The sequence below is a fragment of the Copadichromis virginalis genome, linkage group LG3 (assembly GCF_057382275.1).
Source record: "Copadichromis virginalis isolate Kocher_CV1m ecotype Utaka linkage group LG3, C_Virginalis_male_GT1.1, whole genome shotgun sequence".
In the NCBI taxonomy this organism is placed as follows: Eukaryota; Metazoa; Chordata; class Actinopteri; order Cichliformes; family Cichlidae; genus Copadichromis; species Copadichromis virginalis.
This window is the reverse complement of record NC_140620.1, coordinates 21,882,463-21,907,624: the sequence shown is the minus strand read 5'-3', so window position 1 is coordinate 21,907,624 and position 25,162 is coordinate 21,882,463. Positions and strand designations below refer to the sequence as shown.

General features: G+C 38.2%; 1 protein-coding gene across 1 annotated transcript; it reads right to left on the bottom strand.

Moving 5' to 3' along the window:
* Positions 1-19,828: 19,828 nt before the first annotated feature.
* On the bottom strand, positions 19,829-23,158 carry LOC146713431 (uncharacterized). The gene is made up of 3 exons (XM_085447990.1): positions 23,058-23,158; positions 21,323-21,478; positions 19,829-20,901 (listed from the first exon to the last, which is right to left on the bottom strand). The coding sequence occupies exons 2-3, from the start codon at positions 21,446-21,448 to the stop codon at positions 20,668-20,670; spliced, it is 360 nt and encodes a 119-aa protein (XP_085304116.1). The 5' UTR covers positions 21,449-21,478; positions 23,058-23,158; the 3' UTR covers positions 19,829-20,667.
* Positions 23,159-25,162: the final 2,004 nt, after the last annotated feature.

Sequence of the window (25,162 nt, the reverse complement as noted above, 5' to 3'; positions counted from 1 at the left end):
GAATTGGAGACTTGCTATGGGGAATTTTAAATGTAGTACTATCATTCATATTTCTAAATGAGACAACAATATTTCCTTTCCATGGAGTGAGGTGCATTTTTGTCCAGTATACAATACTTAATAAGGTGTTTGTTTTGTTTTATCTCAAGGACCTTCCTCATACGCAAATGTCTATTTAGGTGATTTACCTGATGAAATCGATCTCATAATGTACGAGGTCTTGTGTGTATGAGGTCTTCATTGTTTTTACAAGAAACATGCAAAACATTACAGCCCTGCCTTTACAACTTTAACACGCAAATGTTAACAATTATGTGTCATGTATTTGGCCACTTTACCTTTGAACTGCAGTTAACAAACAGATGCTGTAGAATAAGGATTGAACCCCAGTTCCACAGGTAGGAGTTTAATGATTAGATTCCAAATTTAATACTGAACAATTTATAGTAAGAGCTTTTTTAGGTGACCTTGTAAGTGAATGGTAATTATTTTTATTACCAATGTTATTTTCATGTGGTTGATGTATATAGACAGGAATAAAGTTAGGAAAAGGAGCGCAGGCTATATATGCAGTACATATGTTTCTTTTGAGATCAGCTGGTTCAATGAGATGGATTCAAGGTTCGAGATGTTTGAAGCCCACCATGAAAACTGCACAAACTGTAGAATAAATTAACACTGAGGCTGCATGCATCTTATATATTATTTGCTATAAGCATATTGAGGAAACATATAGTTATAGAAGTTACATAATATTACATGTGACTGTTTTTCTTTGTTTTTGGGGGTGTTTGTTAACCAAAGTCCCTTCCTTCACCTGGGGAGTTATTTGACACTTGCATCTAGTCCTAATTTGGATGATCAATCTTAGTGTTATTTTTATGTCTTACCAATTGCTTTGTTTCCATAATACTTATATTTTGAGAATATTTCTCTTATTTGGTAAAGGTAGTTTAGGCTCCTTCTCATTTCCCAAGATGGATCAATGTGATTTGCCACAGACTTTACACAACTCTTCTTCACATCTAGGCTCGGGATGAGCACAATAACTCCGTTTTGTTCCTCCCAGTGTTCAATCTTTCATGTGTGAGAATTATTTGTTAATGACACCACATATTTACTATTTTATTATTATAAGCCGCTATATAAAATATCTTATTTTATACAGCCAATTCAAAACCAGAAAACATCTTATTTAAAAAAAACATACAACAAAGACAAGAATGAAACAAACTGGTCACTGGAACAGATCTTAACCTGAAACAAAGAGTTCTTAACAAAATTTCAAAATGGTGATATACATCTGATTCACATGTCCCTTATTTTCCCTCTTTTTTATCCTCCTCCTCCTCAGCTGTTATCCTCTACAGGCTTCCACTAGCATACAGAAGACATGTCCATCAACTCATCATCTTCCTCCATCTTATCCACCAATCCTGTATTCCACCATTGCATCACTTTCAAAGCTAACATTACTTTCTCTGCCTTCATCATTACTAAATCTGTCACAGTTTTTCTTCTTACTGCATTGGTCCTTCATCTGGGACACCAACAATGGCGGCAGCATCGCTCATTCAAACACATGAGCCACTCTGATATCTTCACCTATCACCTGGCTGTAATGGAGCTCATTGGGACCTTTTCATGTCCTCTGTATCTTTGTGGATTTGCTGTCCCTTATTTGTTTACATTGGGTGCCTGTGTTATACCGTCCTTCCTCTGTGGAGAGATTATGTTTCACCTGCTAACATGTGTGGAGCGCTACCTAGCGGTTGTTCATCCCTTAATCTACCTGGGATTAAAAAAGGAGAGTGGGGTTAGGATCAGAAAAATCTGCATTGGATGTGTTTGGCTAATTACTTCTGGATGGATTGGTTTGATGGTTTGGTACAGTCCTGATTTTCCCTTTATCCATTTTTTCTGTTTTTTGGCATTCTCCTTTGTTGTTGTCTCATCCTGTAGCATCTCTGTTTCATATATTCTGCTTCGTCCAGGGCCAGGGGAAGGGAATGTTGACAGGGTTGACCAGTCAAAAAAGAGGGCTTTCCACACCATCATGGCCATAACACTAGTCTTGTTGTTAATGTTTGTTGGAGAACTGATTATTGTTACCCTGTATGCTTTAAATCTACTGGACTACGAAAGTGTGTGTTTTCTGATGCCATTTGGAATGTGGCTCAGTCTTCCCAGTAGTTTGATGTTACTCTTGCTTTTTCTACAGAGAGCAGGAAAGCTACAACTTTGTTAAATTAAAAAAAACAAAAAAACAAGCTCACCTCTTATTGTTAAAAAGGTGACCCTCTGACCACACCTATCAATGATGCTAGGGTGCACTGATGACACCCTGAGGACATTTCCATATCACACCAAGAACTTCACTAAACTGAGCTAAAGGCTGGAAAAAACAACAATTATCAGTTGTTGTTGTTGTGGCTCAGTTACACTAAAGCCAATGTAGGATGGCAACGTCCTTGTTACTAGAAAAAAAATAACATAGATGAATGTGCAGCACAGTTAACTCTAGCTGACCACTTGTAATGGTAATGGTTTCCTAGGAGGAAATATTTCCACAAAGAAATTGAGGTTCAACTCCCAGATTAGCAAAAGTATGTTAAACTACTGTTTAATTCCCCAAACAATTATAATCAGTCTATACTTATGAGCATCAATCGTCTGCAACACGTCACTTTGCAAGAGAAGTCAGTTAAGCCTCTGGTACTTATACATGCAGTCACAAAAAGTTTGGTCATGCCATGATCTCCAAATACTATTTTCCCTGGTGTGACTGTAGCATTACAGAAAAATAAATATTTTGAAATACTTTGAAAAAGACCTTAGACATGAATGTAGCATAATGAAACAACACTGCAGTTAATTTAATCAAGTAAATCTATTAATATATAACCTTCAGAAATAACTTTCTGTAGATTTAATGAAAGTAAATCAAAACTAATGAAAAGAGAAAAAATTGATAGAGAAAAATCTTCAGAGCCATCTCAGACCTCAGGGTGGACTGAGCTAAATGCAAGTCAAAATTAAGGTCAAGGGCAAAAGACCATCTTTGAAGACAAACACACAACAAATGACAAAGTACACAGAATCCAGATGCTGAATTTGACCTAGTCATCCTTTACTGTCCTGAAATCTAAAATAATTAATAATAACTATATTTCAAGAGTGGTATGGCCAGAAAAACATCAGGAAGATCAGATGGACGTTAGATTAAAAGGTAATTATGAATGAATAAAACTGAAAGATGTATATGCTACATTGAATCCGTTTATAAACATGGAATGCATGATTTGTCTTCTAGCATCAACATTCTGGAATTACACCAAATGTTCTCTGTATATTTACTGTACAATTTATTTGAAACCAAATAATAAAGATGTCAATGATTTACAGACGTTCTTGCTTTATTTAAATCACAATGGGGACCTCATTGCTTGAACTAACCCAACTGGATGACTGATCTCATGAGCTGTCAAACTGCTTGATGTGATGGGTAAATAAAGTGCAAGATAATACAAGATTTCTATCACAGTGGTATAAATACACTGAAGGTTGAGAAGGTGTGGATTCACTGACTGCATACAGACTCTTCGACCAGTGAACCTAAACAATGGCAAGGCTCTTAGCTTAGTCCAAGAAGACTGACTCGTGAAAAATTGCCATTTAGAGTCTGTGGCCTTGAGAAAACCAAATGAGCTGTTGACTACCGCTAAGAGCCCAGACGGTCTTTGAGTTTAGATTTGATGCTAACAGTTAATATCTACAATGAGCATCAGTTGTTAATCCCTAAGGAAATTTTGTGGTTACAGTTGCTCCAAGATAATAAGAATAGTAACAGACTAAACTCAATTATATAACATAATATTTCCATCCCCTCAACATCAATGGCCTGGCGGATCAGTTTACTGAGTCTGTTGGCTTCTGTGACCCTCAACCTGCTGCTGCAGCATGCAACAGCACAGAGGATAGCACTGGCCACAACAATCCTGAGCATTAATAGATGTTAAAAGATGTTAACACAACAGGATAAACTGAACTAAGAGCTGAAGTCAAAACAAAACACACCTCGAACATGATGAAATAACCATGAACCTAAGAATCACGATTAATATTCAAAAACAAACAGCATAATGTCCAGAACCAGACAACTGAGAGGATGAGTGTGTCAAATCCTTAGTTTAAAGTTTTTCTTATATGTTGTGTTTCAAAATATGTTTTCACACTTTTAGTCACTGTATCAATGTCCCAGACCCTTCGGGAGTTCTGTTTTTTTCAACAATATTGTGCACAGGTCACTTTATTTCACATTTGTATGAGTTGTGAACATTTTTTGTAACATTGGGAAGATGCACCTTTGATCCCGTCTTTCAACTTCACCATATGATTCAGATTATTCTGTAGTATCCAGACCAACCGGAACAGAATAAGCACCCAACTGAATACTTTATGGAGTAGATAGGACTAGTTTCAGCTTGACTGGCTGCAGTATTAGATCAATGTATGCACGTGGATCAAACATTGAAAAAAACAAAACAAAGATGGCCACGTCCAGACGCCTTCCTGACCGCTCCGCTCCGACTATCCACTTTTCTTGTTTTTTACTTATTTTTTGCTCTGGTTTACATCCCAAAATCCTCTAGTCTTATAGTATACGACAGCGGATCACTTGTAAACATCGGTGCCAAGGTTGCACATCTAATCTTGGACACTTTTAAACCTGACCCTTCCTGGCCGCCAGAGATTCTACGCGGCGCGGAGAACAAAGGACGGGCCGCTCATCCGAGGCGCAGAACAAAGAAGCGCCGGGGAAAACGCGCTGGTATTAGGAACAGACTGAGACAGCAGGCGCATCGCGCACCACTGCCCAGTATCCTACTGGCCAATGTACAATCCATGGAGAACAAGCTCGATGACCTAAGAGCAAGGGTCACCTTCCAACGTGACATGAGGGACTGCAACATTCTGTGCTTCACGGAGACATGGCTGACCCCCACCGTGCCGGACCAGGCCGTAACTCCGTCGGATTCATTCTTTGTGCTCCGCGCGGACAGAACGGCAGAGTCGAACAAAACCAAAGGTGGAGGAGTGTGTTTCATGATAAACAGAAAGTGGTGTGATGCCAGGAGCATTTCTACTCTCTCCAGCGGCTGCTCGCCACATCTGGAGTTCCTGAGCATTAAGTGCCGCCCTTTCTATCTGCCCCGTGAGTTCACCTCAGTCATCGCCACGGCGGTCTACATCCCACCCCAAGCGGACACAGGTATGGCTTTGTCCGAATTACATGATGTGCTGAGCTCGCTTCAAAACAAGGACCCGGGCGCAGCCCTCATTGTAGCAGGAGGATTTTGGATCACTGCTACACGCCATACAAACAGGGCTACAAAGCTGTCTCACACCCGGCTTTTGGGAAGTCTGACCACAACGCCATCTTCCTCATTCCCCAGTATAAACAAAGCATACGGAGGGAAGACGTGACCAAGAGGGAGGTAAAACGGTGGACTGCCCAATCAGAAGCTACGCTACAGGACGCACTCAACGACGTAGACTGGGACATGTTCAGAGCATGCGCAGTCGACATCAACGAGTTTACGGAAGTAGCAGTATGCTTCGTCAATATGCTAGCGGAGGAGATTATCCCCACTGCGAGAGTCACCACATTCCCAAACCAGAAACCGTGGATGGACAGATCGATCCGCACTGCAGTAAACGCCAGGACCGCCTCCTACAACGCGGGTCTCGCCACTGGCGATATGAGCGCCTACAAAGCGGCCTCATACGGCGTGCGGCGCGCGGTGAGAGATGCAAAACGCCGGTACCGGGAACGTGTGGAATCCCGCTTCCACCAGGGCGACACACGGAGTATGTGGCACGGACTACGCACCATTACGGACTACAAAGCCAGGGACACTGCGCCGATCAACGCCGACTCTGCATTCACCAACGAGCTGAATCGGTTCTACGCCCGTTTCGAGGTTAGCCAGGCGGCTAATGCTATCTACCACCTGACTACCGAGGATAGTGACGTCATCAGCGAGAGACCGGTGACCAGCATCGCGGAGCATGACGTCCGAGTGGCACTGAGGAGAGTGAACACAAGGAAAGCGGCGGGGCCAGACGGCATCACCGGCCGTCTGCTGCGCTGCTGTGCTGACCAGCTAGCAGGTGTGTTCACTTACATCTTCAACGAGTCCCTGGCGAAGTCTGTGGTCCCCACATGCTTCAAAAGATCCACCATCATCCCTGTGCCCAAGAACAGCAAACCCTCATCCCTGAACGATTACCGGCCAGTTGCACTGACCTCGGTAGTAATGAAGGTGTTTGAGAGGCTGCTGAAGAACATCATCTCCTCCTCCATCCCAGACACCACAGATCCGCTGCAGTTCGCCTACAGATCCAACAGATCCACAGAGGATGCCATCGCCATCGCCCACGTCCTACACACCACTCTCAGCCACGTGGACAAGAAACAGGGTAACTATGTGCGAATGCTGTTTGTTGATTACAGTTCAGCGTTTAACACAATAGTGCCCTGCAGACTGTTCACAAAGCTGAGGGATCTGGGACTTAACAGCCGTCTGTGTGCATGGGTGTTGGACTTCCTCACTGGCAGAACTCAGGTGGTGAGGGTGGGCAGGTGCTTCTCCAACAGCATCACCATCAACACAGGAGCACCTCAGGGATGTGTCCTCTCGCCACTGCTCTACTCCCTCTACACTTCAGACTGTGTGGCCACCCATGGCTCCAACACCATTGTGAAGTTTGCTGACGACACAGTGGTGTTGGGTGCCATCTCCAACAATGATGAGGCGGCCTACATGGATGAAGTGAAGAATCTGGCATCGTGGTGCCAGGACAACCACCTCCAGCTGAACGTCAGCAAGACCAAGGAGCTGGTGGTGGACTTCAGAAGGGGTCAGGACAGAGACTACAAGCCCATTATCATCAATGGAGCTCCAGTGGAGAGGGTGCAGTCCTTCAAGTATCTTGGTGTCCACATCTCCTCAGACCTGACATGGGCTGCCCACATTCAGGTCCAGACCAAAAAGGCTAGGCAGCGCCTGTATCACCTACGACAACTGAGGAAGTTCAGGGTCTCTCCAAAGATCCTCAGGATTTTCTATACAGGCGCTGTGGAGAGCATCCTCACACAGAACATGACATCGTGGTTTGGGAACAGCTGTGTGAAGGACCAAAAAGCTCTCCAGAGAGTGATCCGTACAGCAGAACGCTGCTGCAGGATTGCTCTCCCCCCGCTTCAGGACACCTACACCAGGAGATGCCGGACTAGAGCAGCGCAGATACTGAAGGACCCGTCCCATCCTGGAACAAACTGTTCCAACTTCTGCAATCTGGTAGAAGGTTCCGCATCTTCCGGGCAAGGACAGAGAGACTCAAGAGGAGCTTCTATCCCCAAGCCATCCGTGCCCTAAACACACACACCCGCCCTCTCACATCATCTATAATTGACTGAGACAGGACTCTTCCAGACACTAAACCAAGGCACAATGTACATTTCAAATCCCTTTAATTTTAAATATGTTTATATTGTCTATCCTGTAAAATAGTCAGATGTCTATTCATATTAATGTACAGAATTCACCTGCTTGCTGCTACTACTGCACATTCACCCAGTGTATATACTATATATATATATATATAATGTTTTTCCTCTACACCCCCCCCCCCCCCCCAATTTTTTTTGCACATGTCGAGGAGCGTGTCAGGCTACATTTCACTGTGTGTTATACTTGTATAACTATGCATGTGACAAATAAAGAACCTTGAACCTTGAACCATTGAATACTGTAGTAATGCTTTTCTCTCCCAGAGACCTTCTACCAGAGACAAAAACAGCAATTCGTCTGCTTCAATTTACCACGAAAAGCAACACAACATCTTTTTTTTTACAGGAAGCATCCAACTCTCAACACAGTCCTGCTCTCACAAGTTCATTATGCAAACATTATAAATGGCACGTATTGTATTTGATCACTTTATCTGTGAGCAGTGAGGGTTCAGGTGCTCCAGAAGAACAAGAAAAAACAAGTTCTCAGGTGGGTGTTAATAAAACAATGATGAATTCATTTATTTTTTGGGTCAAACCTTGAATATTTTTCTAACTAAATGACAATTAGGTTATGATTCTTTTCATGCCAAGCATAACATTAAAAGCATATACATTTGCAGCTTATTTGTTTTTATTATTATCTACACAAATAAGTGAATTCTGTATTATTTCACAGGCCTTTATCTAGAGAGATTAAAATCTTTAAAGCAATTAGAAAGAATGTAGGCTTGAGGCACTCACACAGGCTTCACTTTTCACACCTTACAAGCTGAGAGGTTTTTTCTATTGATGGCACACATCCTCAGATACCAAAGAACAAAATATGTTGTTTTGCAATGACTTCCAAGACAATACACATGCAATGAGTTTTTTCATGTTTGCACTTCTAGCACCTCTAAAGACTAAATTCACATTTGGACTACTAGACGGAAAGCTTAAAGGGATGCAGACCGCCCATACTTGAAATACAAATATAATATTCTGGCATTAAATGTATGCATGCTATTTTATGTAATATAGCATATTTGCAGTGTGTGGATTTGGGAAGTTTATCTGCTAATATGATTTAAAAGATAAGTACTTGTTGAAAAAATACCACAATGATGAAGCACATCTGATTCTAATGGCCCTCTTCTTCCATCCTGTTCAGGCTTCCAAAGTCAGACAAACGATGCTGACCAACTACTCTTCTTTCTCCAACTTATCCGTGAATTCTGAGTCCTACCAATGTCCTGCCGACAAATTTATCATTCTTATCTCTGCTTTCATTATCACCAAATCAGTCCTTATTTTTCCTTTTGCTGTATTTGTCCTTTATCAGGGATATCAGCGATGGCAGCAGCGCTCCATCAAAAACGTGAGCAATGCTGACATCTTCACCTACCACCTGACTCTAATGGAACTCATTGGGACCTTTTGGTGTCCCTTGTATTTTTGTGGATTTGCTGTCCCTTATTTGTTTACATTGGGTATCTATGTTGTATCATCCTTCGTGTGTGGAGAGGTTGTATTTTACCTACTAACTTGTGTGGAGTGCTACATAGCTGTTGTCCATCCCATAACCTACTTGGCAATAAAAACTACAGGTTGGACAAGGATCAGAAATATTTGCATTGGGTGTGTTTGGCTATTTAGCTTTGGGTGGGTTGGTTTAATGTTTTTATATGCCCCAGATACTCCCACAATCCATTTCTTCTGCTTTATGATGTTCTGTTTTATTGTTGTCTCTTTCTGCAGCATCTCTGTTCTCTGTGTTTTGATTCGTCCAGGTCCGGGAGAGGTGGGTGGGGATAGGAAACGGGTTGACCAGTCAAAAAGAAAGTCTTTCCATACTGTGATGGCCATAACAGCAGTGCTGTGGTTTATTTTTGTTGGGGACATTATTTGTGCTGCCGTGAAATCTTCTGCACCACAAGGCTACTATAAGTGCCTGCTACTGCCCATTGGATTGTGGCTGACTCTGCCAAGTAGTTTTGTGTTACCCCTGCTGTTTTTGTACAGGGCAGGAAAACTAACTTGTTGTTGACTTTTTCATTTTTATTTCATTTTTTTGTTTTTGTTTTACAGAATTTCATCACAACCCATTTAAATATTACTGACATTTATAAAGGCCAATTAGCCATAATGGAATAATTATCATAACCATTATTGAATATGCAAGTAAAAAAGAAAGAAAGACTTTTTAATCTGATTAAAGCATTATGACAAATATACTGCCAATTCTGGTATTCCACCAATGCCTAGCAGGCATTTGCCATGGATTCATTTATTCTTCTATTTTTTTCCCTATTTAGATTGTCAGGGTTCCTGGGTCACTGACCCAGTGTTTTCAGTTTGTTCATGTTCACTGTTTATTTTCCATATGTTTCCTGTCATAGTGTGTTAGCCATGTGTCTATATGCATTGTATCTAGTTCTACTTCCTGTGTTATTAGTTAGATTAAGTTTATCTGTGTACTTACCAGTCTATCATCATCATCATTAGCCCATGTATTTAAGTCCTCAGTTTCCCTCAGTTCCTTGTCTTGTCATCATCAGTCCTGCGTGTGCATTTTCCAGTGCAGTTAGTCAGCCATTCAGTCTTTCAGTCAGTTTAAGTCCATCTGTTATGTTCTGTTAATCCTGCCTTTACAATAAAACTGTCCACATCCTTCACCAACCTGTGAGTCCTGCATTTGGGTCCTCTCTTCCTTCTCTCCACACCGTGACACCCTGACATCGATCTGTTGTGTTCTCGGTGTGTTCTTTAAATATTTCTTAAGCGGTAATATATATATATATATATGGTATCTTTTGAAAAGAAAGGAAATGTTTGGATCAAATTTTATTTTTCTGTTATATTTATGATTTGCTGTGATTTGCTTATGAAAATATTTTATCCACAAGTAGAGTTACAAATGAAAACACATGACTTGTGCACAAGCCGAGAGGTGACCTACATGTAGGGTTTAATTTGAATGCATGCCTCTGTGCCTATGAGTTTTTTGAATGCTTTTAAATGTTCATCTTAATGGATTAACTAAATGATCCTTAACAGTGCTATGATAGTGTCAGCAATGCAAATTGTTGAGTGAATAAGTCATGCAAATAGGAAATTTATTTTGTGTGAAATTAAAATATGTGTGTATTATGTAATAGCATAATATATGTTATGATACAATCGCTATAATTATGCCATAAATGTTCTGATAATTTACTGTTTGTGTTTTCTTTTACAACTTGAGAGATGATTTATTCTGGTTAATCAAACGCCCATGCTCCCTTAAATGCAATCTAACCTCCAACCTTAAAATGTGTCCCCCCCCCAAAAAACCCAATATATAGCCACAATTTATATAAAAATAAAATAGATATAAATATATCTATTTTATTTTATATATATATAAAATACATGACAAATACCTGACTTGATCACCCCAAAACCAACATCCTGAGACTTTATGCTAAGTGGTGGAAAGAAGGCTGAGGACTCGTGAGTGTCAGAACCACTGTCCAAGATGAAAAAACAAAGATCCATGAATACATAAGGAAGATAGCCACAACTGATCATGTGGTTAGCAAATACCTGGGCAGCAGAAACCTGTGAAAGAAGAGGAGCAAGAAGAGGATCCATCATGGAAGGACAGGCCCCTGCATGGTATGTACATCCGGAAGATAGAGGAAGTGGCTGACATCTATAAATCCTACCAATGCCTGGACAAAGCTGGACTGAAAGACAAAGGCACTAATCATGGCAGCAGAGGAACAAGCTCTAAGTACAAGATCCATAGAGGCTGGAGTCTATCAGACCAGACAAGACCCCAGGTGCAGGCTGTGTAAAGATGTTCCTGAGACAATGGATTGTCGGAGCAGTACGGCTACCGTATTCAGAAGCCTTGAGGAGTAATCCAGGTCCAAAACTCCACTTCAGGTCCCAAAGTCAAACGAACACTACGGCATTACTGAGAGTTAAAAACTGTCTAAATTCCTTCATCTTTAATAAAATGATCAGTGTTGCTGCTTTACCAGGTGTAACAATTAAGTTTAACATTCAGGCATCCATGAAAACCAAAGCTGGAGGATGAATACTAACTTTTTTCCACTTGATAAAAGTTAACGTGAGGGTTCCCGATGGTTAGGGACAAATGCAATGGCATGGCAGGATGCTGTAAATGGACCAAACTTGAGTCAGGTCAACTGAGATAATCCATCCACAATACAAGGTTAATCATTAATATACTGCAACAACATGGGAATAGAGCAGCTGCGAGACATTAATGAATCAATGGTAAGGAAGTGGAGGAAGCAAGAAGAATGAGTTAAGTAAAGTTTGACTTATCTGACTGTTTTGTTTTCCTTAACGCGCCTTATAACCCGAAAAATACGGTCTGTAAAAATCTAAATCTTGGGCCCATAAAAGAGGTTGAAGTAAGAGAACTCTATTCAAAGACTGGCAACAAATCAACTCTAACTCAAATAAACAGACTTACCTAAATAAGGCAGAAATGAAAATAGTTGCTGATCAGCCTACAGTGACACAAAAACATGTGGCAAAGATATTGAGTAATATCTCATTTATTCTGTTTAAAAATTGTTCTATCAACTCAAATTCTTACTCTCAGGAGTTAAACACAGTCATTCCAATTGACACATATCAAAAACTATTCACATCATCAATAATGATAAATGTAACTGTTAAACTAATTGTAAAAAAAAAAGTCATCCGTGCTTTGAATGTAAATTTGTAGTAGGAAAGCAGCCACACCCGTGTGCTGGCCAATGTGGTAGGAGTTAATTTTAATACATTCATCTTTAGCCTTGTTCATTTGAATCCTTCTATATATCCTCTCAGTCATTGGAGCGACTTAATGAACCATGCAATTTCTACATTATTATTTACAGTGTAAAATCTAAAAGCTGGTTATCAATCAGTTAGATCAGAGTTACTGAAATACTGCATTTTTTCATGAAAATTTAAGCTGTTTAAAATTATTTTAAAAAGTTGCAAGATTGTGTATTAAAGTGTCAACAGGGATGATTGCGGTTTTATTCAAAACACAATCGCACTCCACAATCAAAGCACATTTCTCAGCTGTACTTTAAACACACACACACACACACACACACACACACACACACACACACACACACACACACACACACACACACACAGCTAAACCACAGATTCACATTGAGGTATATCTAGATCAGATATCCATAAACAACATTCAGACACTTCAGAGACGCGGAACAAGAACAATTTCTGCTGAGGTACCTTTTTAAAAAAAACAAACATTTTAATGTTTTCTTTGGGGAACTTTGTAGATTAAAGATCATGTTAATCCTTGTGCTAATTAACTATGTTTAATACTGTTGGAATTTCATGCTTCGCAAAGACATAATAGTGTTAGTATGAAAAAAAATGTTGCTACATGGGTTTTTCAAATGTTATCATATTTAAAGGAAAATCATGCACACAAAGCATACTAAATTATACTAAAGCAACATAGATGGATTAAAAGCAGTACATAAAAAGTGCCCAAATTTGATTTTGGGGATAAAGGTTTTTTTCAGCCTTTGTTTCTGAAGTAGAGTCATTGCATCCTATGTGTTTTTCTTAATGGAAGAAGATGTGGATGGAGCACTTTGTTCTATAAACTTCAACAAAGTGTTTACGTTTATAGAACAGGCGACTGTTGTGTTTTGGTGATGTATAAATAAATTTGAATTGAATGTTAGCAACATATTTGCATTACCTCTCTTGTGACATTAATTTGTACAAGACTCTCTACATTTCATTAGGGATTCCACTTTGAGATCCATGGTTACAAAAATAACCTTTAATTCCACCACTTCCAGTGATTCAGCTACCTCAGCAGCAGCATGAGAGAGAATATATATCACAGCTATTTTCTATTGTATGTTGCCATTTTAGCTGCACCCCTGGTGAAAAACTGAAAATTGCTGTTGAGGTACTTTTATGTATTTCAAATAGAATCATTATTTTCTTGGTTATCCGATTCCAAGACTTGGGCAACCAGTTTACAAATTAGCTAAATTATATGAGTCCAAAGGTAATTAAACTATTTTCTCTTTTTAACATCCTAATTGTTTTCTGTACTTCCTTTTCCCCTTCAGCCCGACATGTATTTAGATATGACCATCAATTCTTCATCGTTCGCTGCAGTCCCCTTCATTCCTACAAAGCTCACAAACTCCAATTCCACCGTGATTCAGTGTTACCGATCCAAAGTGAGCATTTTAGTCTTCATCGCATCTTACATCGCCTTCTTCCTCCTCCTTCCTGTATGCATCCTTGTTCTCTTTCTGGGATATCAACAATGGAAAAAACAGCACTCTACTTCCAGGGCTGCAGTCAGTCACTCTGATGCCTTCCTCCACCACTCCTTAGCCATGGAGTTGGCTTCATTCCTGGCAGTCACTCTTTCATTTTGTGGTGGCTATTTAAACTTTGAAGAGATGAAGTTTCTGGGGCTCAATGTTTGGTATGTCACTTGGCTAGGACAGGCTCTGTTCCAATTCCTCACATGTGTGGACAGATACCTTGCTGTTGTTAAACCCATCACCTATCGAAGACTGAAGCAGGCAGATTGTGTCAGGATGAGAAATATGATCATTGGCTGTGTCTGGTTACTGAGCTTTGGATGGCTGTCTGTGTTTTATCTAACTGTCTTTAGTGTCCAATTAATTTTGCACTTCTGTGTTATGACTTTCTTTATAATTAGCTTTTCTTTTTGTAGCATTTCTGTTCTCTATGCCCTCAAGCGCCCAGGCCCAGGGGAAGTAGGCGGGAGCAGAGAGCGAGTTGACCAGTCAAAGCTGAAGGCTTGGTACACCATCATGGCTATAATGGGGACACTATTGTTCAGGATCGGAGGCAATCTGATAAGCACTATCATCTACAATTTAAGGCTGTTGGGGCCAAGTGAAAATTGTGTGATGTATATGTGTGATATCTGGTTTTCAGTGCCCAGCAATCTGGTGCTACCTTTGCTGTTTTTGCACCGAACAGGAAAGCTGCAATGCTATAAAAAAAACCAACTAAATTAAAGTAAGAAGAAAACGAAATTCAAACATGTAAAAACAAGTAGAGGAATCTTTGGCAGTAAACTGAAGAGTTAAGATGGACACATATAAAACGGAATGATCTGCATACAAATACACCACAACAGCCTGCATGCCACTGAGTGGCCAATCAATGATGCCACTGAGTGGCCAATCAATGGTGTCACTTGAAGAGTCATGCGAATTACTTCTTTCCAAAAAAACAAACCACTTTTGGAAACTGGCAATGAGGGCAATGGGTACACAAAAACCAAGACCATGGTTTCTGAGTCTGACAAAAAACCATAGAGCAGGGGTCTCAAACCTAAACAGCTGTGGGCCACTGCGGGCACTGTCATCTCACTGGGGAGTGTTCAAGTAGTACAGAAAAAAAACAACAACCAAACAAGAAAACACCCACAAATATTTCTGCAAATGTAGTGTTTTTTTTTTTTTTTTTAATATTTCAAGTATTTTGTAATAAGACAAAACTGCAAATGGCAGTGCAAATCTTTTTTTCCTCACTCTTTACTTACTGAAGCCTTTCAGTGAACTAACAAATAAACAAATTGGTACTGTCTCCCTGGCCAGACACATGGCAGCACTTAATAATTCATTGGATTAATTAATTTTAACTTGGAAGTATGTGTATTTAAATTTATTTATGGAGTAGTTTAGACATACTTGGGCTGTAAAATATGTTCATCTGGAAGGAAAATCTTTGCAGAAATTTAGTCTAAAACTTTAATCTCAACTGTGCTGGTTGACGTATCAGGAATACATTTTAATACAAACTTCTTAGATTATGGATGAACTGAAATATTCACTGAGTGGCAAGCAGTCTGCTGTGGTGTATTTGTAATTGCTAAACAGGTAACAATATTGTAAATTCTTAATGACTGGTTTCATCAGACCTATTTAAATAGCGGATAGATATTTAAATAGATTCAGTTTGAAGAAAAGGCATTTGAAATTATACGTGAAGATCTATCATAGTGTATATTGTAAGATACTGTAATTCAACAAAACAAATTTCTGGTAAAATGATTGGATTTCAATAAAGTAAAAACACGTGTGATCATTCATTTTATGTTTTTCCTTTCTTTCTATTTCTTTGAATCCCAACAGAGCTAATTGGTGATTTGTTGAAACATTCTCCATTTTTTGGTGCACCTTACACTGTTCAAACTCTACTGAGGGAATCATGGAGTGGTTCTTATGGTGATGCCTTCTTGTGTGGAGTTTTCAGGTTCTCCACTTGCCAGCATGGATTTTCTCTGGGTATTCCAGCTTCCGACGGAGAGTCTCTGGCACCCGCATCTGATGATGTAAGATTAGATGGTCTCTGTAGCTGAAAGCTGTGTACAACTGGAATATGATATATGACCCATCAAACACCACCACCAAACAATCTAAAAATCAAACTAAAGTTAAGTAAAATACGAAAAAAAAAAGCAAAAAAAGCTGATAAAACTAACGTGTTGCTCTACTACAGCACCAGCTTGTTTTGTTTGTTTGGTAGTTTTCTCCTGAAAGTTAATCTTCGCCTTGGTTTATTATTAAGGGAGAACCTGAAAACTCCTCACAGGAGGACATCAGCTGGCAGGATCCCAGCATCCACTTTCTGTACTATTTAATGTCAGCCTGTAGTTTGGATCAAAACTTTAACTCAGTCTGTAAAATCTTGCCATCTTTTAGAAAAGACTGCAATTTGGTAAACCTGTCCATGGCCACAAAGCATATAACAAACATCTGATGACTTTGCTAATCTCCTGACTTTTCCTCTAGCACCATGCAGGAATAAACTAAGGAAGTGATGTAAAAAAATATCAAAGTAAAATATTTTCTTTTCTTTTTCTTTGTAATTAACAAGTGTTGCAGTTAAGATTTGCATAAACTGCTAAATATTTAACAAACTGGGGCAGAGGTTCACAACCTTGTACCTGGTTGATGTTGGACTGTAGCAGGGCTGCCCTTTGTCGCCAGTTTTATTCACCTTTTTTGGACACAATGGAATGATTCATATTTCCACCCTCACCTGTTGTCCTGTGCTGTGGGTAGTGATCAAAACTATAACTTCAAAGATGCAAGGAGAAAGTCAACCTCTCAATTTTTAATGTGAGGCTTAAAGCTTTCCTTTTTGATAAAGCATCTTCAATATTTACAGCTGGATCAGGTGACCCTGAGTCATTCCTTTGTTTTGCTGTAATAGGCCTAGGCTGCTGAAGGCTTCACATGATGCATTGTGAAAATGTGAAAAGTGTTTTTACATTTTCTTTGTACAATGCCAGTGGAGGTAATTGCTGTTTCATTCAAATATTAGTGCTCCTGGAAATGTAACCTGACCTCCTTCAATAACCCCTGCAACAATTTGAAGATTTGCCTGTTGTAATATGACCAGCGTAGACAAGAGTCATGCACATACAAATATAATGAGCAACACATACCTAAATCAGTGATTTACATGGAGATGTATTTTGACCACATCCAAGTGATCAGCAGTCAAAGAGTCGACAATCAGAGAGAAGCCAACTGCGGTATTTCTAATTTTGTTGTTAATGTTTTTCTTTATTTAATAAAATGTTGATAATTTATATGCTTTTAATTTATAGGAAAAAACATGCAACATTTTTCCCATATATTTGCTGCATTATTTGGTAATAATGTGAAACGCCCCCTTGTAAGATAAATATTGTTTCAGAAACTTGTTGTTTCTGGTTTTGTTTTTTTAACTGTTATGGATCTTTCTCACCACTGCACTGTTATACGAGTGTCACTTGCTTATCGATTACTTTGTTAACTTGACACTAAAATCCTCAAATTCAGTGAAAAACAGTTCTACAGTTCTTTACATGAAAATAACAGTCAGATCAAGATTTCAAAACTTCTGCATTTTTGGCGCCAATAAGAGAAAAAGTAATTTCAGTACAACCAGGAGGTTAAACTGGACCGGAGCTTTACAAACCAGGTTTCTAGACCCAATAAATAAGTGACTTTACTTTTCATTTCTCTCATACCTTATCATGCGTACACATGTGCAAAGGTGCAACTGCCATATTTATTTTTAGCATTCAGCCATCTGATACTGTAAGGCACAGTTACTCCAAGAAAAACATTAAAAACAAAAAAGTAAGAGACCCTGAAAGAAAGATGAGAAATTGTTTTTAAAGTTAAAGACTGTACGTCAAGTAAAAGTTGATTAACCAAAAATGTAAAGCTTATTGTTTTTAGTGCTGTTGAAGTGTTTTTCCCACTTCCTTTTCTTTTCTTAATTTTTTTACAAACTGATCAAAACATTTTTTATGTAATTGAAAAAGTTACACTGAACACAGATACACTTGAAACTAGTCAGTTTTGCACTATTGTTGTACAGTTCAATGGATGCAGAGCAGTATGTCACATTTTATAGTCACAAGTAGTTAGTTGTTAATTTAGAATCAGAATCAGAATCAGAATCAGAATGGGTTTATTGCCAGATGTTGAGGTTTACAACATTAGGAATTTGCTGCGGTGCTTCAGTGCAAACAATAAGAATAAGAATTAAAGTGCTATGTAGAAAGAAAGATATGTGCATGAGAAATGCTTATATATGCTTATATATAAATGCTTATATATCGCAGAAAACAGTTGGCTAAATCTCCAAAAGCTCACGTGATCACAGCTTGTCCCCAAATAAATATATAAATTCAAAATTTTTATGTATGAAGTGCATACATGAAAATCTACTAAAGATCCTAATACAAATGATTGTGTGACTTGATGCTGCTGCATCACTGCAGTGAATCTACCAACCCACACTTTAAACCCAACTTATTGCAATTAGTCAGAGACTCTGGCGCCATCGAAGCTGCTCTAAAAATACTCAACCAAACTGACACTAAACCAAATATACAAAAAGAAATACTGAAGAATCCATTTTATTCACTGTGGTACCACCAAGGGAATCTAAAATGATCTAAACATCAAACTCACTGTAAATAACTTTAAACAACAGTGAGTTGTCTCAGATTGATGGCATGGTCATTTAACATAATAGATATACATAAACTGTGAGTCTGACAAGTGAGGCTAACGGAAAATAATCTAAACCTTTTCTTTCTTTCTTTCTTTTTTTATCTTTTTTTTATTTTGTTATGAGACAGTAGAGGGGCGACCTCTCAGTTCAAATGTATGTGATATCAGATTCTCAACTCTCTTCATCAACAATCTAAACAAATATTTTTCTTACGAGTTTATAAGATTTGTTTACTCATATCAGATGGAACGAAAAAATAAACACAAGCAGATCGGCTGACAAGGGACCGTCTGACCATGACAACAGGATGTGTATTATGGTGCCTGTTAAAGTCCAAAATGACATTGAAGAAGTTAAGTTTTTACTAATGACTGAACTGGCTATCTCCTCTCCTGTCACATTTGTTATAAAGCATCAGGAAGCATTCAGACTGCAGTTTCTCAATGTTATTTCACTGTTCAGTAAGAAACTTTGTTGGCTATCCACAATCTATACCATTGATGTCTAAAATAAAAACTAATTGGCTCAGTGGGTTACTGTGATTATTATTAGTTTTAGTGGTTTAAAATATTCTTTCCAAGACCTACCATAATATTTGTTTACCCTCCTTCCCATCTCTTCACAGGTCTCTGTGAATTTGAATATGTCATCCAACTCCTTATCTTTTCCCCGCATCTCCATTCCGCATCATCATCATCCTTTAACTCCTCAATCCCTCCTATTGTGACTCCATGTTTCACATCCAAAGAAAGTATTGTTGTTTTTGTTGCTGTCTCCATCACCTATCTCCTCCTCTTCCTTCCCCTCTTCATCCTTGTTCTCTACTTTGGATATCAACAATTCAGGCAACAACACTCCACTTCCACATCAACGACCCACACTGAAAAAAATAATCAGTGGGATAAACATAAAAAAATTATTGTAAGCGGTTGCACGAAATTAAGTTATGTTTGGTTAACCTTAGTTTTTTATGTTATACCTGCACACATTTTTCTGGTAACACGAACATGACTTTTTTATGTTGTTGTTATGTTTTTCATTCCGGTCAAATATTTATAGAAACCACTTGTTTATCAGACATGAACTTTTTGTGTTAATTGTATTGGACTACTATGTGTTATATTGACAAGACAATTTTATGGTAAGCTTATTTTATTTTATAACAAATTTCTAATATATAATATATAATCTAATACATAATTGAGTGTTCAATAAATAAAACTAAATTAAGGCTGATCTTACTGTATGTACTGTACACTTTCTCTCAATCAAAGAAATAAGCAAAACATTTTTGAACAATGACCTGTATTTTTGAAAATACTACACAGTTGTAAAAATGGACTTTCAATTCAGGCTTCCAAAATATACATGAGTCATATTTGTACAATGCATCTCTTGAAAAACATTCCACAACATTCCTCAAAGTTATCTGCTGGAACCTGAATTCAACATTGTGGGGCCTTATGACATCGCGCTTATGTAAAAAATAGTTTTTTAAATGTAAGAGCCATAAGGTAATATGGCAACAGGGGTGTAATTATTAAAATGACACAAAGAAGAGACTTAAAATAACATTATAACCCACAGGCACACAACCAAGAGACCTAAACTGATTAGTATTGGCTTGCTTCTATCACTAAACATCACAATCACTAATACTAGACGATGCAATCTGTTTGTAGTGGTGCACCTTGGGAACAAAATTGCAAATTGGTGAAATTGGTGCAAGGCACCATTTCCATTGAGAAAAATGGACATTCAAAGTTTGAATTTTTTTTTAAAAGAGCCATGGCTTGAAAAGTGAAAACTGCAGTAATAAAGGCCCCAAGTTGAAAAGTGCCAGAAAAATAAGTTTCACTATGTACTGCAACTTTACCAGTGCTGGCTTAAAAGAAAGGATGGTATATATTCGAAGAGGTAAACATGTTGTTCCCACATCATAACTGGAAAACTGTTCAATCGTACAGTCTGGTCCTGAGAACCTGGGCCTTCTTTGAAAGGCTGTTCCTTTTGAGCTCCATAACCAGTTTCTATAATACCTCGAAGGTATACTTTTCCAGTGGGTAGGTGAGGTTCAAAGTGTACATTAGTCCAAACAGCATTGCAGCTGCTAGGGTATAGTTATCCAAATCCTGCCAGACTCTCTGGCCTTCAAGGACTATCCCGATGTCCTCAGGGCTGCCATTGGCATCTCTTGACTTTATGATGTAAATTCCCATGGTTGTTTCCTTATTAGATCGTTGGATAATGGCTTCATCTGTGGCCTAGAAAATGCAGAATTCCAAAATTTAATTAAACAGAACACTGGTCAAAGAACATTATACCAAATCTTTTTTCAATCTGTGTCACTATTCCAAAAAATGTTAACATTAACACATTAGGTGAACAAAAATGGATTCATTACAGCATGTGATTTGAGTCCTCAGAATGCTTAAAAAGGTAATGCATGAAGTGAAATCTCCATGCAAAGAAGCAGAATACTGTCAGAGCATAGAGAGGTGTTCAACTATGAACTCCACACATAGTTCTAATGCAGGTAAAAGAAGAAAAAAAAAAAACGCACCCATGGTAAATTGTGAAAATCCCAGGTGATTTTCAACATACTCCTGGCATAGAGTGACAAGCAGCATTTTGTTAAAATTATTATTTTCCCTAGAGTGTATACACAAATTATTTTTTTCTTACCTGGGCCGTGGGCTCCAGAATGTTCTGCAGTCTTCTTCCTATTTGTCCTCCTCGCCTTTTGAAGACCTTTATGAGTTTGTCAGATAGCACATCTATCTGCGAGAGTAATCTGGACTGCAGTGGCATGGTGGTAATGCGCTTAAACTCTGCATTTATCTAAAAAGAGAAGTTGTCACATAAAAATGCTGTCAAAATCTCAAATCTCACAAGGTTACATCCACACAAAGTTGTTATTTTTTGTCATATTACTATTTATTAGCTATGGGTCCCATGTTGCTGAGCAGTTCCATAGTTGCCCTTACTTCCATACCACCCAAAGCCTGTTTGCAATCACAGCAGTTGCCTCCTTCTGGCCATTTTGCAGTTCTGCCAAATGACCCAGAAACTACATCTATTATTGTCATATACACATCAAGGTCTTTCATTAATACTTAGTTAAATTAGTTAATTTGACCTTTCCAGAAAATTTACCTTACAGAATGTGAGATAACATATGCAAATCTTCACCCCCCCCCCCCCCCCCACAACAGAGCCCACCCCATGGCAAACTAGCTTATTTAACTGTTTAACTAAAACATTTTAGGTACAACCAGTTAACTAAATGGACACGAGTTTGTTAGTCTGTATTCACTGAGAAAAAACAAGCGGATGTGACTGGGCACACACTGAAAAAAAGCTAATGCACATAATATTGTCCCGCAGCTTAAGCTAGCATTATCGTTAGTTAACTTAAGGAATGACTTGTTTTTTCCATTTTGTTGCTCAACAGCAATTCATGAGAAAAACTTCCCCATCTAATGGATGTTCTCTTCGTTTCCTCTCAAACATGTAGTTTTCAGTTTACCTCGACAGAGTAAAGCTCAGCACCAAACGTAAACGAAGCAACGACAAAAAATGGCGGACCGCCACAGTGAATTTTCCCTCGCAGAACACGCCCTGGGGGGTGGAGTTTCAACAGAAAACGTAACTATTTTCTGTTATTTTGATATGACTGGTTTTAAAAGACTGAACATCCTTCTAAAACAAGTGAAAGGCGTGAGACTTAATTATGTTTAGACCAAAAATATAACTGATTCATGTTGGATATATTTACTGTATTTTTACTAATTTAACAACGTCATCATTGCATTAGTTGCTTTATGCTATAGCATTACGCTTACATTAGCTTGAAGCTCAAGGTCGTCATTTTATTTAATTTCTTTTTCTGGGCTTACAAACAGGACACACAGCATTTAGATAACCGTTACACTGAATCTTGGGTCTGTGTTGAGTCTTCCAGCTGCTGACTACAGAAGCTAGATTGACCTTTCAGCATGTTTTTAGCGGCTGTGGCTATGTGCTGGTAATGTTACCGTGTGTGAGCAGTCACATTGGCAGCAGACATGTTTCAACAAACTAGTCATATCCCAGCCCTACATTAGCTTGTTTAATGGTTAAGACACTGCAGGTACCACCACTTACTACAGACACCGATGCAAGTTTGTAATAGTCTGGTAATTTAGACTGAAAGAATATACAAACAATATTAACTCACATTATATATGTTAATTACTAATTTGCTTATCGCATAATTTCGGTTACCATTAGCAAACTGGAGCTAGCTAACATTGGCCTTTCATGGTTTTCGATAAACAGCCCACATACCTGTAAAATGACAACACCCCAGTAAAAGTCCACATATATAAAGGGTCTACACTCTTTCTCACTGGTGTGTTAGCTTTAAAATCCTATTTACCTTCAAGTGTAAAACTCCAGATGGTAGTAGATTTTCCAAAGCGAGAGACAAAAATGGCGGACAGTGCAGCCGATTTTTCCTTTCCAGGGGGCGGAGCTTGAGGATAAAACACGACTAACTTGTTTCTTTTCAACATGATTTGTTCTAAAAGAATGAATATTCTTAAAGAATATGTGAAAATTAAAAGACAAAAATATGTTTAGATGTGAAATTTAAATTAGTCATGCTGGATATATGAAGTAATTCTACGCAGATTCAACAACCACCCTATTGCATTTTTTTCAGTGCAGTCTGACGCCTTCCTCTATAACTCATTTGCCATGGACCTGATTACATGTGTGGGGTACAACATCTTATTTTTTGGCAGCTATTTCAATCTCCCAGACATGATGTTGGTGGGGCCATGCTTTGAGACTGTTGCCTCCTGAGGACAGGATTTCTTCCACCTCCTTAGCTATGTGGAGCGCTACCTTGCCGTTGTTAAACCCATCACCTACCGGAGACTGAGACATGCAAGAGGGGTCAACATCAAATATATCAGCATTGGATGTGTTTGGTTTCTGAGTTTTCTTTATCTCACTCAGACTTTTCTGGGCAATGAAAAACTCAATATGATATTGTATTTCTGTTTTGTGGGTTTCTTTTTAATTGGCACCTTTTTTTTTGCAGCATTTCTGTTCTCTGTGTTCTCAAACACCCACGTCCAGGGGAACAGGGTGGGAAGAGAGAGCAGGCTAACCAATCAAAGCAGAGGTCTTTTTACACCATTATGGCAATAAAGGGGCTCACTATTGTTCAGGTTTGGAGGTCATTGATAACCTATATCATAGTCATTGGGGCCACTGAAGCATGTGTGATAATGTTTTCTGAGTCCTTGTTAATCTGTCCAGCACTCTGGTGTTACCTCTGTTGTTTTTACACCGAGTAGGAAATCTGCAATAGTGTAATACAAATAGTAAGGTAATTAGACCATAAACATGGATGTAAAAACTGTATCATCTGCACAAAAAATGATTGGAATATTGCACATTTCAATGTAAAAACACAGAATTTTCATTCATTTCATTATCAACTGCTTCTTAGATATATTGAAAAAGATCATCTGAGTCATCAAAATGCTGACTAAAAAGGTTCTAACTGTGAAATAAGTCTTTGGAGTGCTTCACATCTATAAACATGACTACACAAGACAAATGTAAAATAGAGTGCTGTTTTTCCTAAACAGGTTACATGGACCAGTTATTGGTTGTTTATACAGATTAGAAAGTAAAAAGCATTTACTGTGTGCCTAATGTAAATGACTGTTCCACTCTTGAGTTATCTTCTCATACTCTAGACTCTCTGCTTGTTTCAAATATATTTTCTCCTTGTTTTGCTCTGCATTGAACCGAGCCAAATATCCAGACAATGATAGGCTCAATATGACATTTTGTTGTCCTATTCACTAACATGAATCTTTCAGCTCAAAGCTACTTCTGGTTCAGCAGCCAGCTTATCAATCTATTTTTCTGGTTTTCTGTACCATTGTAGTTTTAATGACAACACGATCTTTTAACTTTTTAGTATTTACTTAAATATTGGTTACACAGAGTTATTATATTTTTATACTATATTATCAGAGTTATTATATTTTCTAAATTTTCCAATTAGTTATAATTTTTTATTTCATTTGGATATTTTTAATTCGACTCACCAGTTTAGCTTTTGTCTAAAAATATAAAATTTAGTCAAATTTTTAATTTTCAGTGTTAATTGTAGTCATTTTCATTTGTAATTGTTTGGACAGTATGTCAGAGATTCAAGATTTAAGGAAATAAGTATTTCAATATAATAAATAAGTATTTACTATTACAATAAAATCACATAACTTTAAAAAAAAATAGTCAACTAACATTTTTCTCTCAATATAAACATCCATCAATGCCTCATGAGACAAGCTGTTATAAGGTTTTTACCAAACTAACACATATTAAACTAAGCATATTTTTTCACATTTTTTCTATTTTAGTTTCTTAAATTACAAAAAAATATTAGAGAGTTTTGTTTTTCGAAAGTCAATTTTTTATTTTTATTTTAGAAAGAATGTTTTTCACATTAACAATTAT

Excerpts from the sequence above, each read along its gene's own strand:
- LOC146713431 (XM_085447990.1), bottom strand. The coding sequence starts at position 21,448 with ATGCCACTGCAGTCCAGATTACTCTCGCAGATAGATGTGCTATCTGAC. Across the intron at positions 20,902-21,322 it reads TTCTGGAGCCCACGGCCCAG|GCCACAGATGAAGCCATTAT; the intron begins GTAAGAAAAAAA and ends TGCATTTTCTAG.